The sequence below is a fragment of the Delphinapterus leucas genome, chromosome 6, assembly GCF_059928025.1.
Source record: "Delphinapterus leucas isolate spDelLeu-1000000601 "Yukka" chromosome 6, BTC_Dleu_Yukka2, whole genome shotgun sequence".
NCBI lineage: Eukaryota > Metazoa > Chordata > Mammalia > Artiodactyla > Monodontidae > Delphinapterus > Delphinapterus leucas.
In genome coordinates this window covers 88,741,201-88,759,173 of record NC_143134.1, presented here as the reverse complement: position 1 = coordinate 88,759,173, position 17,973 = coordinate 88,741,201, and the positions used below count along the sequence as shown (strand labels likewise).

Below are 17,973 nucleotides of genomic sequence, written 5' to 3'. Positions count from 1 at the left end.
AGGGCTTTCTCCAGTTGAGGCGAGCGGGGGCCACTCTTCATCGTGGTGTGCGGGCCTCTCACTGTTGTGGCCTCTCCCGTTGCGGAGCACAGGCTCCAGACGCGCAGGCTCAGTAGTTGTGGCTCACGGGCTTAGTTGCTCTGCAGCATGTGGGATCTTCCCAGACCAGGGCTCGAACCCACGTCCCCTGCATTGGCAGGCAGATTCCCAACCACTGCGCCACCAGGGAAGCCCAGCAACCCATTTTAAAAGCACCCAAGTATAGACTTATTTCACTAGACACATGATCAAATTCATTTTATTATGAGGATTTTGTCCCTTCTTTAACATGAGACAGCCTGGGCTGCTTTAGGAAGAAAATGAATACTCACGTTGAGGAGGGTACTTGCTCTTGGGCAGCTCCTTGCTGATGGGGAAGGTGAGCTGGATCCTGAAGCCTGGTCCTCTGCTTGGGAGGGGAAGTGTTCTGCCATAGCCTGAACAAGCACAGCCTGTAACTCTGCTCCTGTCTGGAGCGCTACAGGCTGGGAGCGCATTTGTGTGACTCAGGAAGGGGCAGAGGGCCTGGATCCTTTCTAGGTCGTGGAGGGGTGGGGATTCTCGGGGAGCTGGGGAGACAGCCTGGGAAATGTGGGCATGAGGAAGGGCTATGAGAGGAGGATAGAGAGGAACTGAGGAGGCTGAGTGAGGTCAGGAAGGTAGGCGTGCTCAGCGGGACCCCTCCAAAAGTTTAAATCAAGAGGGAGGTGCACTGGAATGAGGGGGCAGATACTGTCACATCTCCCGTCCTCTTACTTGGCATTGCCCTGTTGTGCTGGTGTCTTCTTTCGCGCCACTTCCTTCCCTAAATTGACTCTGCGCCCTGCTGTCTGCTGGGAAGGCTGACCTGTATAGTTGCAGCAGGGCCCCTTGTCCTCTGGCTTCTGACAGGGTTCAGCAACAGGGGTAGACCTGAGGGTGGGGCAGGACGCCCCCTCCATGCAGCACTCCCCCTGGGCTCTGGTAACAACCTCACTGATTTGGGCTAAGGGGTGCTAACAGCCCCATGTTATAGCTCATGCCCTGCACTCTTCCTGTGGTTTCTTACATCCTGCTCACACCTTTGTAAATAGTCCCTTTATTAAGCCTTCCTCAAATTATCCTGATTTGGGTGGGCCACCTGTTTTCCTGCTGGGTCTTGACCAACATAAGTGCCTCCATGACTCCTTAGTAAAACTGCGGCTCACATCTCCAGCAGAGGTCAGAGGGAGATTGTCCAGGGAAACAGTGAGGCAGGCTTCAGGCATAGGACAGCTGATGACCCGGCGAGGTTCTGGCCGAGATGCAGCTTCCACCTGCGAACCATTAGGCAGGGAAGTGCCAACCAGCAGGCAACGTCCCAGATGTGAAACCATGGTCCTGGGGTAACCACCTGTGCTACCACGCACACAGAGGAAGGACCCTGCCCCAACTAGGTACAGAGACAGCTCTAGAAGGATTCTGCGCTCATTTGTAGAGGCAGGGGAAGGAAGGTGCATTGAGGGTGACTTTTTCCTTTGTTTATATTTCCAGGTATTTGGGGGAACGCACACAGGTTATTTTTTACATTAAGAAAACAACAGAATTTCATTTAGGAAAAATGAAAGAGTGGATGGAGCTGGGGGCAGGGGTGTTAACACGCTTTCCCATGTGAAGGCTTCCTGCCTTACCCTTACCCCCACCAGCCTAACTTCCTGAGAACCTAACCAGACCTTAGACTCAGCACGTGCCCTCTCTGTACCGTTTTCTGTCACAAAAAGGGCAGGAGAGCTGTGTCTGTTACGTTTATGATCCCTGTTGCTCCTTGGACCTGTCAGAGACCCCACTCAGGTGCCTGCCTTTTCAGCCTGACCTGATGCTGAACCTAGTTCACTCGGGCCACTCCTGGTGTCCACCTTCGCGGAGCTCTCCTGCGTGGCTGGCTCCATCCCTGAGAAGCACAAATCCTGCCCGGCTGCCTTGTGCCGGGGAAAGCCCAGAGCTGGCCTCAGGCTTGGCTCTGCCCTGACTCGCAGTGTGACCCTGGGCTAATATTGCTTTCTGGGCCTACTGCCCTCTGCGTACAAAATGGATGTCTGCTCCCCAGCTCCAAGACTGCTGGACTGGGGAAAGGAATTTCCTTAGGAATGATCCCTCAGCATTCCCTTTCCCTCGCCTGGCAAAGCTCACATGCAGCTGGGAGGGAGGGCGACAGGAGCAGGGCCTCTGGTCCCTTTGAGAAATACAGTTCCCTCTGTGGGAATGTGTGGGTTCGACTCCCATCAGCCAGGGCTAGAGCAAAACCATTCAATCAAATGAAGGAAAATAAAATGTCTTCTATGGATTTTGTATCAAGACTATCAGCGTTGTTGGCGAATTTAACTTTCTTCCCAAGGTGGAGCTGAAACAGACCCAGGCTGAACCCTGAGGGAGGGTACCAGGCCGAGGGGAAGCCTGGCACCCAGCCAGGCTCAGTTAATGTTTCCTCCGTAGAGTCCAGGATGTTCACAGCACAGAGGGGAAGGGAGCACAGCCCCATAACAAGATCAGTGGGTGATCTTGAAGGTCCCTCTGGACACTGAAGTTGTATGGCCACGGTCCTACATACACCAGAGCTATCCAGTCAGCCAGTATAGCTGGGAAGGCAAGGCCAGAGGCTTTGGGTGCCATTCTGGTCTGGCATTCAAGGCTGCACACATGACCTGCCTTATACCTCCCCTCACCACCCCTCCCCAAGTTGTCAGCTCCACTGTGCTACCACTGGGACGGACCCAGACTCTCCTGCTTCTATATCTTTGCTTAAACCGTACCTTCTACTTAGAATGCCTCACCTCAAAGCAATCTGGCAGAGCATCCCTATTTCCACCAGGCCCAGCTCAAATCGAGCGCCTTGGGAAGCTTTCTGTCTGCTCCTTATTAGATTTTCTCTCCCTCTCCTCACACTTCCCATGACACATTGTACAATTAGGTTACCTATTCCTGTCTTGTACAGGCAAACCATAGCTGAGGGCAAGACCACTCAGCTCTTGGTTGACAAGTTTTCTTACTAGAAACTAATGTCCCACAGTTTGTACTGAAGTCATCCTAACGTCTGTGACTGACGCCACTAGTGACACCATGATAAGCTCACCGACGCACTGAGAAGTAGGCCTTGCCTCTGTTGGATGCAAAAAGACCATCCCTGCCACGCCCCTACTCTAAGCAAGCATCTAGGCCAGAGGAGGTGGAAGAGGCCTTCGCATTGGATATGGGATTGAAGATTTAAGATAACCAGGACAGAGGCCTGAGAAATGAAGTGAGGCTGTTTAAGTAACTGGAGGAAAGCACTAAAGTTACGAAATCAGCCAGCCGTTCTTATGGGGTTCCACTACCTAGTTAGACATAGGGGTCCACCTAGAACAGCCGGGGGCAATTACTGGAAAAACAAAACTTTTCATATTTATACTCTAACAAGTTGAGACTGTAGAAAACTGGCTTTATCTTAAGGCGAATGCTGTTGGCGGCCTTGACCATCTTACTCTTGTCCTCCTGCAGCTCGACTTGGTTGGGGCAGCAGTGTGCGCAGGCCCTGACTAGCCATCTACGGCTATCCTGCTCCTCTTGGCCAACTGACTTGGGTTGGGAATATTACCTGATCCTGAAGGAAATACAAGGGACAACTGTTGAGGGATTTCTGAGAGATGTTTTTTCTTACTCATAAGAGGCGCTGGCAGGAAAAGAAGGCACCACGACTCTCATCCCCTTTTTTCCTCGCTCAGAACGCTGTGCTTGAAGCTCGGCTTGGAGTGGAGACAACCACCAGGAGACCATGACGGAGCCCTCAAATGACGATTTGGTGGCATGAATGACATGCATTTGCCGTCCCTGGTTTACAGAAAAGCGACTTAGGAGAGACTAACAGTTTAGTGTCATCCAGTGACAATCAAGTCTTAAGCCCGGGTCCCGTGTCCTGGAGCCCTTGGGAAGCTCCCTGATAGAGCTTGCTCTGGAGCGAGGCATCCAGGAGGCAAGCAGAATCTTCCCCAAGTTGGCCTGCTTCTTTTTTGCACTGATTTAAAATTTCTGCACTTATCACTCTCTCCTTTTTGTCGGCACTTTCGCTCTGTGGATAACAATTACTTTATTATCAATCACTTTGGATAATTCCCTTTTTCAATAGGTCAGTCTCACAGGGACCCTGTTGGTTGTTCCTGGGCTCTGGTGGCTGACAGTTTGACAGCTCCAGGTGTGCGCCCGGCCTGAGGGCGAGGCATAGCTGTGTGCTCCCAGGCTGAATTGGTTTGGGGGCTAACGGCCTGTAAGAGATGCACACACCCCAGAGGACACATCTAGCAGAAGGTTTCTTCTAGGAACTGAGCTGTTTCCTGTGAGAAATCCATTCCATCTGGTTTAGGTGGGGCTGAAGCTCTCCTGATTTTCCTTCTCTGCCACAGAGGTGACCATGTGACCCAGGCCAGGCCTATGACTCTCCTAGGGTCCATTCCTGTCCAATTACTTCCTGTAGGCTGGATAGGGGGCCATCTCATCTGTTTCCTAGAGACTTGGCCTCATCATCCATGGCCATAGGAGCCTCTGAATCTTTCTCTGGAGTCCCCTTTTCATGCAGTTACCTCACCTGCTAAACTGTCCCCATCCTGCAGAACCGTTTTCTCCTGGACTTCCAGGCCCCCACCCCACTACTAAGCCCTGGCAGAATTACAGGGGCACATGGGCCTCATTTCTCTCTCTCCCACAGCCCCTCTGACTCCCGCAGGGTCTCTGCTAGCCTGCCTGACACACTTGGGCAGAGCCAACCAGCAGGGGCTCTGTCCTGCTTCAAGGCCAGGAAGCCACTGACACCCTGTCCATGAGGCAGCCTGGCTGTGATCACCACAGCCACTGGCCAGTGAGGAGCACCATCTCCTGAATTGACCAGCACTGGGCTTGTTTGGTCAGTGACTATCTATCGTCAGAGTTCTCATAATTGTGTGATTGTGTCCTCAGGGCAGGACCAACCTTTAGATCTTTTCCTCCCTTGATATTCCCTCTCCCCCAAACCCAAGCACCTCTCTCATTCTACTGCTTTTTTTCTTGTTGTTGTTGCAGTATGCGGGCCTCTCACTGTTGTGGCCTCTCCCGTTGCGGAGCACAGGCTCTGGACGCCTAGGCTCAGAGGCCATGGCTCACGGGTCCAGCCGCTCCGTGGCACACGGCATCCTCCCAGACCAGGGCACGAACCCATGTCCCCTGCATCGGCAGGCGGACTCTCAACCACTGCGCCACCAGGGAAGCCCCTCTACTGATTTTATAATAAGAAATTTAGTCAGTCCTGGCTATTGTCCTATCCTGATGAGAAAGGGCCTCTGCAGTATACTGTATCATTGTTCAAAATACTCATGGTCCCGCCCCCAGCTCCTTCCCTACTGCCTCCTGCCAACACACACACACACACACACACACACACACACACACACACACACACACCAGAAGACGATAAATCCCTACCTTTTGAACTCGGGAGTGACTTGCTTGGGCTGGTAAGACATAGGCAGAAACGACAGTGTCACTTCTGAGCAGAGACCTAAGGGCCAGTTGTGGTTTTCTTCGTCTCCTTCTTCTCTTTGTGAGGACACTGGGTGGGTCCAGAAGCGAAGACAGTATAGCGAAGAAGCGCAACTGACCCACAGCAGACATGTGATGGGAGCAAGATGGAGGTTTGGGGCTTTAGCCTCTGCTGACTGACAGAACCTTTCGGGCCTGCTGACCAGTTCCCTTTTTCCCAGGACATATCCTGGGGCTGGAATATGGGGCCGAGGCAGTGGGGAGTAGAACTCCCTAGTCTGTTCCTGGTCTTGGAGGGCCTGAAGCTCTCTCTGTCCTGAAGACCTAAAGTCTTTGTACTTGACTTTCTGCCACAGCCTGGCCTCTGGTCATGCCTGGGTCTGCTCTGACCAGCTCTGTTTCATCTGCTCCACTTTCCCAGGTTTGGAGTAATAACACTCCCATAACTTCTTATTCCAAAGCAAAGGACATAGCTTGCCCAAGAGTGATCAGTGGTTTCATTTAAAATGTGCACATTGCTTGGAAATACACATAATCATATAAAATTATTTTATTAAAATAGAAAAGCTTTCCAGTATATTGCATTGAAGACATTTATATAGAAAAAGCAATTGCAACAAACATGCTACATCACCACTGAGAAATTTTGAAAGCTTTAAGTGCCCACTTTTTTTCTTTTTTTTTTTTTTTTTTGTGGTACGCGGGCCTCTCACTGTTGTGGCCTCTCCTGTTGCGGAGCACAGGCTCCGGACGCGCAGGCTCAGCGGCCATGGCTCACGGGCCCAGCCGCTCCGCGGCATGTGGGATCTTCCTGGACCGGGGCACAAACCCGTGTCCCCTGCATCGGCAGGCGGACTCTCAACCACTGCGCCACCAGGGAAGCCCTAAGTGCCCACTTTTAAACAACATTTTGGTATAATATGCATATCCCTATATTTTTCAGAAGGTACATATAACACTGAAAAAAACACTTCATGTAAAATCTAAGCTTAGGTGCATATAAACAAGAAGTATTACACTGAATAGCTTATTTCAAACTGTGAAACACATTCAAAGTATTCAATTTCTTAGACAACATGCAAACATTTTCAAACTTAGATTGACACTTTTAAATATATAAACCACAATTCTTTATAATTCTATATCAAAAAAGAAAGTCAAACAGAACACTTATCTACACTGTGCATATCACAAAAAGCAAATGTGTCTTCATGAACGGAAAGTACTGGGTTAACACACATGATTGTCATTTTACAAATATGGCTATTCACCTTCATAATAAAATAGAAAAATCATGTATTATTTACACGAACTACTAATTATTTCACTTTTTGGCAATTACATAAGTAGCAGCAATTGGTTTAAAGGTCGATCTTTAAAAACTCTAAATTTAACTTGGATGATACCAAAGAATATACATCTGGTTAATATAAAAATGCATAATACAAGTCGCCTTGATGGGATATAACTTCTCCCTTTCACAAAAGTCACAGACACACATTAGGAACCACTGAGACTGTCACTTACAATATATTATATGAGTGCCATTTACTTAGCTTGCTTTTGCTTACCACATTAAATGGATTCCTGAATTAGATTTCTGTAAATTAAATTTGCCTGATGATTTATATGATAATTCCAAAGATGCCTTATCTTTATTTCATACTCTAATAGCAGTGGCTCTTTGCTCTGACCCCTCACTTCTAGACAGAGTAGGGAATATTTGTAAACAAACACACACTCTAGGGGCACTTTAATACTAAAAAGAACTTGGAAATGAAGTTTTTGTGATACGAAGCCCACAGTAAAGTGAGTTATATTTCTACAATGTGATCATCTCATTTACCAATGATATAGAATTTGTTTTAGAGTGGGGGACCCATCTAATGAGCAAAATGTAAATTGTAAGGCAGTGATCTGCCAGAAGGAGACATCCTCTTTTCATTAGTATTTGGAAGAACGTATTGTAACATTTGTAGAAACAAAACAAAACCCTTACTAACACTGATGATTATAAATACTGTGTGGTGCATAGAGGTTAGAGGTGACAAGTGCTTTGACTTGGCCACTATTCAACTATAAACCAGCAGTCCTGTACGTCTTTTCCAAAGTAGAAAGATTAGATCGAGGAATATTTTGCACTTTTCATGGGCAGTCAGTTGTGTGTCCAGACCCTATGCAAGGCGAGACCCAGGATGAGGAGGAAGAGGTGGGAGTGGCAGGGAGGCTGGGCCCTGGCAGCGGCCGAAAGCACACTGCTGGAGACCTGCACCTGAGAAATGATGAGGGCGGACAGAGGGACGTGGGCCGCCAGAGTAGGGCTGTCGGAGTTGATAAGGGATTCGATCTTCTCTGCTTCCTTATTGCAAGCCTCAATCTGGGAGAGGATAATCAGATTCTTTTAATATAAAATCACAGAATCCATGAAAAGGTCAAGTCAGACAAATTCCACAAATATCCTAACACCAGGAATACGCTTTCTCTTTGTCCTTCTTTTCTTAGCCAAAGTAACATTTTAATAGTCTCAATTTATTACACAAAAAATAACTGCATCAATGGAAATCAAATGAAAAAAGCCATGACCCACACTGCCACTGCCCTTTCTTTTCCCACAATCCTGTTCACCCCTTCTCCATGCTTAGAAGTTATCTTTTCAAGCTTAAACATAGCCACAGGGAGTGGCCTTTCAATGCCTACCGACACATCAGGAGGAAAGCAATTAGACTTAATGAGCTTCCTAACTGTGGCAGTTTATAAACGGCTGTATTCACCCCCTTCACTGGAGCCCTCACTATGTTGACACTGAAACTTGGGCCTCCTGAGTGAAGTTCACCTCTAGATTGTGAGCTGGCCCATAAGACCAGCGCTGGTGGGCTCCTCCTCCCCAGTGGGGGCACAGCCCTCGGGAGACAGGAGTCCGTTCTGGCTTTGTTACTGCGTGACCTGTGTCAGTCCCTGCCTTCCCTGGGCCTCAGCCGCCTCCTCGTCTGGATGATGAGCAGATGCCTTCCATCTCTGCACGCTCTGAGTCACAGCATCTCAACCTCTGCCCTCTCCCACTCCTTTGCGTTCTGTTGGCCACTGCTAACCTAGTGCAGCTCCGCCCCTCAGAGACTGCCATGCTTTCCTTCCTCCTGCTCTCACCCCCTCCCAAGTCCTCCAAACTTGAAAGTATCAGGATGCTTGCACAACATGTGCTGAACCCCACCTGCAAAGCTTTTGGATAATGATCCACAGGAATGATCAGGATCACAATTTCTGATTCGATGCTGAAGTATCCAAATACGTCACACTGTGGGACAGACACATGCATGCGGATCTTCTGAAGTATTTCCAGAACGGTTATTGGCTTTTTGTTTGCCACCTAGAGAGAGAAAAAAATTCATTACCTGAAAAAAAGAAGAATTCCCTATTACTGCCTAAGCTGCCTTGCCACCTTGCCTAAGCCACAGAGGCTCTTTTAACCAAGGAACCCCTCAGTGCGGGGCCCCAACAGGGCCTTGCTGGCTGAATTCTAAAATATCCACAGAGCCCATTCCAACGGGTTTGTTGTTTTTTTTTCTGACTGCTGAGTTTTCTGGCTGAGATAAACACTCTCACGAGGAGCACTTTTTTTTTTTTTGGTACGCGGGCCTCTCACTGCTGTGGCCTCTCCCACTGCGGGGCACAGGCTCCGGACGCACAGGCTCAGCGGCCATGGCTCACGGGCCCAGCCGCTCCGCGGCATGTGGGATCTTCTCGGATCGGGGCACGAACCCGTGTCCCCTGTATCGGCAAGCGGACTCTCAATCACTGTGTCACCAGGGAAGCCCCAGGAGCACTTTTTTTTTTTTTTCACGGTATGCGGGCCTCTCACTGCTGTGGCCTCTCCCGTTGCGGAGCACAGGCTCCGGACGCGCAGGCTCAGCGGCCATGGTTCACGGGCCTAGCCGCTCTGCGGCATGTGGGATCTTCCCGGACCAGGGCACGAACCCGTGTCCCCTGCATCAGCAGGCAGACTCTCAACCACTGTGCCACCAGGGAAGCCCCCAGGAGCACTTTTTTAAGGGACAGTTCTGAGTTGGATGCCACAGGAAAATAATTAAAGCCTTCCTGTAAAAATACAGGTGTTTTCATAGAAATGGACATAATTTTCTAGGTAGTGGCAGGTGTTGGCTGCTACATTTCTAGAGACGAGTCTCTAAAACAGCAAGCAGAAAAAGTGATGATACAGCAAAGGGAAAGAGGCAAAACCATCAGAGGAATGTGGCCGGTTCTGGACGCAGCCCCCGGCGGCATGGGGACCATGTGAGGGCTGGCAACCTTGAGACCATCTGGGCGTGACCAGTCCCTGGCTGCCTCATCTGCCTCCACTATGCCGGCAGGGGACCTTTTCTGAGAAAGGCCCGGGCTGATGGATTGCAGAGCAAGGTCACCACACAGCCAGGCTGTAGAGGGAAGGAGCACAGGACGGAGCCAGACACCTTGAGTTCAAACCCCAGTTCTCCTAGTTGTGAGCTACTATACGGCCTTGGGCAAGTTGCTCCTGTGCAAATTAGTTTCTTCATCTATAAATGACATGACTCATTCTGTCTGTACGACTACTGACAGGTTTATAGATAAGGTTTCAACAGTACATGGCACATAAAGCAACCTACCTTAGCAATAGTATCCAGTTTTTCTTTGTCAAATAAAACTCTTAACATCCCAGCACATAACGGGCAACAAGCACCTGTATAACAGAAACCATTTTATGTGTGTTCAGAATTAGAAACAAAGAGGATTCATAATAGTTGGTGAAATGACCAGTCCTTCATTTTGTGCTGGGAAAGTCACAGCAGTCCTTCCTGATGACTGCACTTTTAGATATGTTCCCTGACCAACCTGGAGTCTTATACTCTATACATTTACCGAAATCCTTCCTCCATCCCTGCTTTCCTCCTGTGCTACTTCTCAGGTGGGGCAGCTGTGGTTTAATACAGCACAGGGAGAGCTGGCCTTTCAAGACAGGCGGGGCCTAGACCCTGCCCTGCTCAGAACTCACTGCGTGATCCCGGGCAAGTGTTTCCTGTCTGCGAAACACAGGAGCAAGTGTTTCAGGGATTCCATGAGTGTTTAATTCAAATTTAATTTTAAAAATTATTTTAAACTGTTAGACCATAATAAAATGTCAGATCGTGGTCTCCAGGAGGAAAGAGGCTTTGTTCTGCTCACTGCTGTGTCCCCAGTGCCTAGAATGTGTTTAGGACATAGTGGAAGCTCAAGAAACATTTGCTGAGTTCATGGACAGAGGAATGAACTTGTTAGACTCCAGGTTAATCTGTTCTGTGCAGACTTGGGATAAAGTCTCTTCTAACACCTCTGTTTAACCGAAGAGTAAGAGACTGTAAGGTAAGCTGATTGAAAACTGTCACCGCTTATAATAGCCTGTACGAAACAAGACTTTCTTGATTATATGCAACCAAAACAATTAAATTAGATGCTAAGGCCAATCTAAGACAACAACCATCTTCTGTTTTTCTCAGTTTCAAATGTTTGTGTTCATCAAAACTACTTCAATTATTCATTCATTAGTAACCAATTCCTTATTCATTAACTTTATAATATGCAAACACTATGCATTTGAACTAATAACCATAATTCTAGCAATTAAATACTGCTGTTTATCTATTGGTGTTTAAGGCAGGATTGAAAAAAGTTTTCCACATTGTTTTAAAATCGCCAGACCAGATGATGTCTAAGGCAGACCCACAGCTTTTTAAGGTTGGCCCAGAGTAATGCATCTAATCAGCGTCAGCTGGAGTCAAGACTTTCTGAAAAGTTTAAACACACTAGTCATCTCTCTTCTCAGTGACTCACTCTCTGGAGACAGATACGCAAATCCTCCCAATTCCACCCCTGCCCCACCCCAAATACTGCCAGCCTACCAGGTGGGATGATGGGTTTGCATTCGGTCGCTGAGAGCGAAGGACACTTCACAGCAGCACACTCAGTGACAGAACTGTGCTCAGAGAGGACCCCGACGGCCTGGCAGGGCCCATAGTAATCGACCGCCACCCGGTCCGAGTAGGCAGCACACACGCTACTGTAGGTCTCCCCGTTGTGCCCGCAAATGGGCTCTGGGGCTCTGCAGAAGGGCTGAGGGCAAGAAAGCACAGTTAGCCGGTAAACCTCTGTGGTGCACTTTTCCTAACCAAGAGTGCAGAGTAGGTCTCCCTATTTTCAGGAAGGAAGAAAGACAGTATAAATTCTTGGACCCTCTGAAGTAAGCTCCTGAGGTTGCTAAACATGGGGTGGGGCTGGGGGCAATAGGGCTGTCCCAAGATGAATTGAAGAGATTACTTTTCTCAGCCTCTCTGGGACTTGGGTACTCATTCTCTATGAACTGATATGAGATAAAAATCCTCCCTCCCTCCAGACTTCCGTTATTCCAGAAGAACCTGTTAGAAGAAAACAAGACCAATCTTCATGCAAATTCAGAGGCCTTATCATTTCACGCTGGGTATGGGATAAGGAGAGGGAAGAGTGGAGAGATCAGGAGAGCAGACAGACTGGCTCCATGAGGTAGGTTAGGAACATGGAAGCGAAAACTTGAAGCCAGGAACAGGGAACAACAGGAAGAGAAGACTGGGAATTCAGAGTAAAGGTAGTGCACTTGGAACATGATCTCTGAGGGGAAACAAGCCCAGGGGGATGACCAGAAGGGATTTTCCAACAATGAAGACCAGGAAATGAGCAGCCAGCATGTCTGGTGTCAGCCAGCTGTGGGCAGGGGGTGCTGGCCCAAGGTTGGGCTTCCCCCAGGCAGAGGGCCCAGCCCATAGATCAGTGGTACTGTGGGAGGCCTCAGTGGGGTTGTCCTTGGGGTTATTTTTAACATGAATACAGATTTCACGACCCTCAAAGACTGAAAGATAAACTGATGTAAGACAACATTAAGTTTCAGAGAAATTTTCAGTCACTTTTCATACCTCAGGTGGGACTTCAGTGGGAAGAGTGGGGAAAGAGCTCTTTTCTTCGTGGTTTTACCTCGCATCCTTCCTGGGCTGTTTTCTAATGAGGGCCCACAGAACTAGGGGAAGTGAAGATGCTGCTGACCAGTGCCAGGGGTGTGAGACTTTAAATTCTTTTCCTAATGGTTGGCGGCAAGAAGCCTCCCTCTTCTTGCTCTGTACACTAGATGTGCAAAGGTTCACACATGAGCAAGGGGGCCCTCCAGTGTTAGGAGGAAAAGCCAGCCTCGGGATGGCTCATTTTTGGTGGAGGACTGAGCGCTCTAGATTTGACGGGATCCACAGCAGACCCTGAAGGGGTCTCACTGCTGATTCATGTGTAAAAGATCATAAGCTGATTTCATGCTCAGTGTACTTGGGTTTGTCAGGTAGACAGTGGTACCTGGCATGGGCCTTTGTATAAGAGGCTCTTCCCCCTCTGGTACAAAGTGCAGAGATTGCTGTGCTCCATGTGGTTTGTATCACAAACAGGATCTCGGACCTGGTCACAGGTGAGCTGTCTTGGCAAACACTCATATTGGCTACATCCAAATTTATCAAAAGTTGTCAGGCAGACTTGTGGTTTGGGTATGCATCTGAAAAACACAAACGCAGCACCATGAGCCAGTGTCGTAAGGGACCATGGTGGGGCCGGCAAAGCACTGACGGGGCACAGGAGGCTGAGGAGAAAGTAAGAGAGCAATCAGAAACAGTCCCTGTGCCCAAGAGCTTATGGAGAGTGGGGAGTCGAGTGTGCATGTAAAGCAGGCTATCAGGTAGAAAATCACACACAAGTGATCGTGGGAATGAGTCATTCTGATTGGGGAGCCTGGAGAAAGCACCGGGAGGAGGTAGAACCAGGAGGATGAAGGCCTGCCAGGCTGAGGGAGCAGCAGAGCAAAGGTGTGATGCCTGAAACCCTGTGGTGCTGGGGGAGAGGGCAGGGGACCCCGAGAGCAGGAGCAAAGTATGCTTGGGGTGGAAGAGGCATGATATGAAGCCATCAAATGGGCTGGGGCCCAATCTTGGAGGCCTTCTCGTTAATAATAAATGGAGCATTTTCAGAGGCTTAATTATCAGCTTGGCTAATATGAGTCTATCTTAAGAGAAGGCTTCACAGTATGTGCTGAAAATTTCAGGTTTCTGTGCTTACAAGGCTGAGGACCTGATGCTGGCTGGTAGTGAATCACTGAGAGAATGCCACCCCCTGAAGGTGGGTTTTCCTAGTAATACCTGAACCTTGCTCCGTTCTCAATACCCCCTCCCTCATTTCTATAAAGGGTATTTATAATTTTCTATAACAAGGTAAGACCTACGAAAATGTTTAGCTTTTACTGGGTATTTGAAATAATAAGATACACAAATATTAGTCTATAAAGTAAAAGGAGAAGAATATATTAGCTAGCATCATATAATTTCAAAGGAAATTACTTCTATTCTTTTTAGAGATAAGCTTCCTGCACTGAAATCACCACCACCACCATCACTACTACTAACGTGGTTGCCTCTTCTGATGGGATTTAAAATTAGGATGCACGTAAAGAGAAATTAAGAAAACAATCCCATTTACAATCACATCAAAAAGAATAAAATATTTAGGAATAAATTTAACTAAGGAAGTAAAAGACCTGTACTTGGAAAACTATAAGACACTGATGAAATAAACTGAAGATGACACATAAAGATGGAAAGATATGCCATGCTCATGGATTAGAAAAACTAATATTGTTAAAATGGCCATGTTACTCAAGGCAATCTACAGATTCAATGCAATCCCTATAACAATACCAATAGCATTTTTCATGGAACTAGAACAAATAATTCTAAAATTTGTAAGGAAACACAAAAGACCCTGAATAGCCAAAACAATCTTGAGAAAGAAGAACATAGCTGGAGGTATCACTTTCCCTGATTTCAAACTATATTACACAGTCATCAAAACAGTATGGTACTGCACAAAAACAGACACATAGATCAATGGAACAGAATAGAAAGTCCAGGAAGAAACCCATTCTTATATGGGCAATTAATCTATGAAAAAGGAGGCAAGAATACACAATGGGGAAAAGACAGCCTCTTTAATAAATGGTGTTGGGAAAACTGGACAACTACATGTAAAAGAATCAAATTGGACTACTTTCTCACACCATACACAAAAATAAATTCAAAATGGATTGAAGACTTAAATGTAAAACCTGAAACCATAAAACTTCTAGAAGAAAACATAGGCAGTATGCTCTTTGATATTAGTCTTAGTAATATTTTTTAGATATGTCTCCTCAGGCAAGGGAAACAAAAGCAAAAATAAACAAATGTGACTACATCAAACTAAAAAGCTCTTGCACAGCAGAGAAAACCATCAACAAAATCAAAAGGCCGCCTACTGAATGGGAGAAGATATTTGCAAACGATATATCTGATAAGGGGTTAATATCCTAAATATACAAAGAACTCATACAACTCAACATCAAAAGAAACAAACAGCCAATCAAAAAATGGGCCAAGGATCTGAATAGACATTTTCCCAAGAAGACATAAAGATGGCCAACAGGCACATGAAAAGATGCTCAACATCACTAATCATCAGGGAAATTCAAGTCAAATCACAATGAAATATCATCTCACACCTGTCAGAATGGCTATTATCCAAAAGACAACAAATAAGTCTTGGTGAGGATGTAGGGAAAGGGAAACTTTGTGTGTGTGCGAGCGCTCACACACACAAACACACACACACACACGCACGCACACACAGGAATATTACTCAGCCATAAAAAAGAATGAAATCTTGTGACAACACGGATGGACCTAGAGGGTATTATGCCAAGTGAAATAAGTCAGACAGAGAAAGACAAATACTGTATGATTTCACTTATATGTGGAACCTAAAAAACAAAACAAATGAACAAACATAATGAAAGAAACAGAGTCATAGATACAGAGAACCAACGGGTGGTTGCCAGAGGGAGGAGAGTGGGGAGAGGAGAGAAATTGGTGTGGGAGATTAAGAGGTACAAACTTTCAGTTGCACAATAAAGGAATCACAGGTATTAAATGTACAGTATGGGGAATATAGTTGATAACTACGTACAATAATATCCTTGTATGATGGAAGACAGTAACTAAACTATTATTTCAAAATGTATGGAAATACTGAGTCACTATGTTGTATACCAGGAACTAACACAGAGTTGTAGGTCAATTATACTTCAAAACTAACAAACAAACTCATAGAAAAAGATCAGATTTGTGGTTACCAGAGGCAAAGGGTGAGGCGAGGGAGAATTAGATGAAGGTAGTCAAAAGATACAAACTTCTAGTTATAATATAGAGATGTAATGTACAACATGATAAATGTAATTAACACTGCTGAATGCTATATATGAAAGTTAACAGAATAAATCTTGAGAGTTCTTAGCACAAGGAAAAAAACTTTTTTCTATTTCTTTAATTTTGTATCTATATAAGATGATGAATATTCACTAAACGTATTGTGGTAATCATTTCATGATGCATGTAAGTCAAATAATTGTGCTATACACCTTAAACTTATATAGTGCTATATGTCAATTCTATCTCAATAAAACTAGAAGAAAGAAATTAGAATGCATGTAGTAATAATTTTACAGAAATTTAAGACATTTGAAGAGAAATAATGAAAAAGAAGAACATTTAGAACTTCATTATCTATTAACATTGAAGGAAAGAGAACAAAGAATATCAGGAGAAATTTGGTAATTTTGGAAGGAAAAACATTACCAATATGAACGTACAGAAATAAGAGGATCAATAGGAAAGGCTGAGACTCTGGGGGGTAAATTAAAATAAACACGATCAGGGCAGGGACTTTGTCTTGCTTACAATTGCGTCCTAGTGTTTAGAAAGATGCCTAGATACTTGATGAATGACTATAACTTTATTTATTTATTTATTCTCAACTTTTTGTTTTTTAAACAATTAGTTTTTGAACAGATAATACAAGCCCATGTAGAAAGTGAAAAGACACAAAATCATATACAGTGAAAAGTAAATCTCCTTCCTACTCCTTGTGTCCCAGCCACCTAATTCCTTTCTCCAGAGGCAACCATTATTATCAATTTCTTATTTATTCTTCCAGAGATATTTTATATAAGAATAAGCATTTATATATGCTGACTCAAAAAGTATGTGCATTTAAAATTTTGGTAGCCTTGGACAAATTGCCCTCCAAAGAGGATGTACCAATCTTCACCCCAAAATCCTCTTGTATGGGAGTGCCTACTTCCCTACATTTTGTTATCAAACTTTTTACCTTTACCAATCTGGTAGACAGAAAATGGTACACAATTGTAGTTTTACTTTAATTTACATTTCTCTTTTTTTTTTTTTTTTGTTTGTTTGTTTGTTTTTGTGGTACGCGGGCCTCTCACCGCTGCGGCCTCTCCCGCTGCGGAGCACAGGCTCCGGACGCGAAGGCTCAGCGGCCATGGCTCACGGGCCCAGCCGCTCCGCGGCATGTGGGATCTTCCCAGACCGGGGCACGAACCTGTGTCCCCTGCATCGGCAGGCGGACTCTCAACCACTGCGCCACCAGGGAAGCCCTACATTTCTCTTAATATGAGAAAGGTTAAGCATTGTGGTAGATTGGCTAGATGATCATTCATCAAATTCATTTAATTTTCTTCCTGGGCATACATCTAGACTACATTTCCCAGCCTCCCTGGCAGTAGTTCTGGCCAAATGACTAAGTTCTAGACAATGGAGTGTGGCTGGAAGTAGAGATGAATTTTTAACCTGGCCTATAAAAGCTTCTCAAGAGCAACCTCCATCATCTCCCTTCTCTTGTCTGCTGGACAGAGGAGGACTAGAGGCTGTAGGAGCAGAGTTGCTAGATGGAAGGATCCTAAGTCTCTGAATCACATGTAGAGAGCCACCTGCTGAACACCCAAATGGACTGTATTTGAACTTCTACTATGTTAAAGCACTGATATTTTGTATACAGTAGCTAGAGTTACTCCCCGCCAGCTAATATAAGCATCTTTTCAAGTGTTTAAGAACCATCTGTACTTCTTCTCCTATGTTTACATCCTTGGTCCATTTTCTATTGGTTATTGATCTTTGCCCATTTTTATACTAGGTTGTTCATCTTTTTCATATTGATTGGTAGGGGTTCTTTATATTGTAAGGACATCAGCCCTTTCTCTGAGATTCTTCTCAGTTTGTCATTTGTTTGTTACCATGCAGAAAATTTTCATTTTCATGTAGCTGCATTTTTCAAACTTTTCTTTTATATTGATTTTGTATTATACCCAGCCAGCCCTTTCCACTTTGAGATTTTATTGTTTTATTATAAAAGCAAGCCAACCTTATTCAGAAAGGTTAGCAAATAGAGGGAAACAAACAAATACCAAAGCAACCCTCAATTCTACCTCCCAACACAACTATATTATCCTTTTGACTTATTTCTTTATCATGTTTCTTTATG

The 17,973-nt window shown here is 45.7% G+C and overlaps 1 protein-coding gene across 1 annotated transcript in view; it reads right to left on the bottom strand.

Moving 5' to 3' along the window:
• Positions 1–5,478: 5,478 nt before the first annotated feature.
• The window catches only part of RECK (reversion inducing cysteine rich protein with kazal motifs), a 73,928-nt gene continuing 61,433 nt past the window's right edge, over positions 5,479–17,973 (bottom strand). The window contains exons 17-21 of the mRNA XM_022600214.2: positions 12,913–13,105; positions 11,445–11,655; positions 10,176–10,249; positions 8,747–8,902; positions 5,479–7,915 (exon numbers count right to left, since the gene is read on the bottom strand). Of these exons, the coding sequence (XP_022455922.1) occupies positions 7,694–7,915; positions 8,747–8,902; positions 10,176–10,249; positions 11,445–11,655; positions 12,913–13,105 (856 nt within the window). The 3' untranslated portion in view covers positions 5,479–7,693. The remainder of the gene's footprint in view (positions 7,916–8,746; positions 8,903–10,175; positions 10,250–11,444; positions 11,656–12,912; positions 13,106–17,973) is intronic.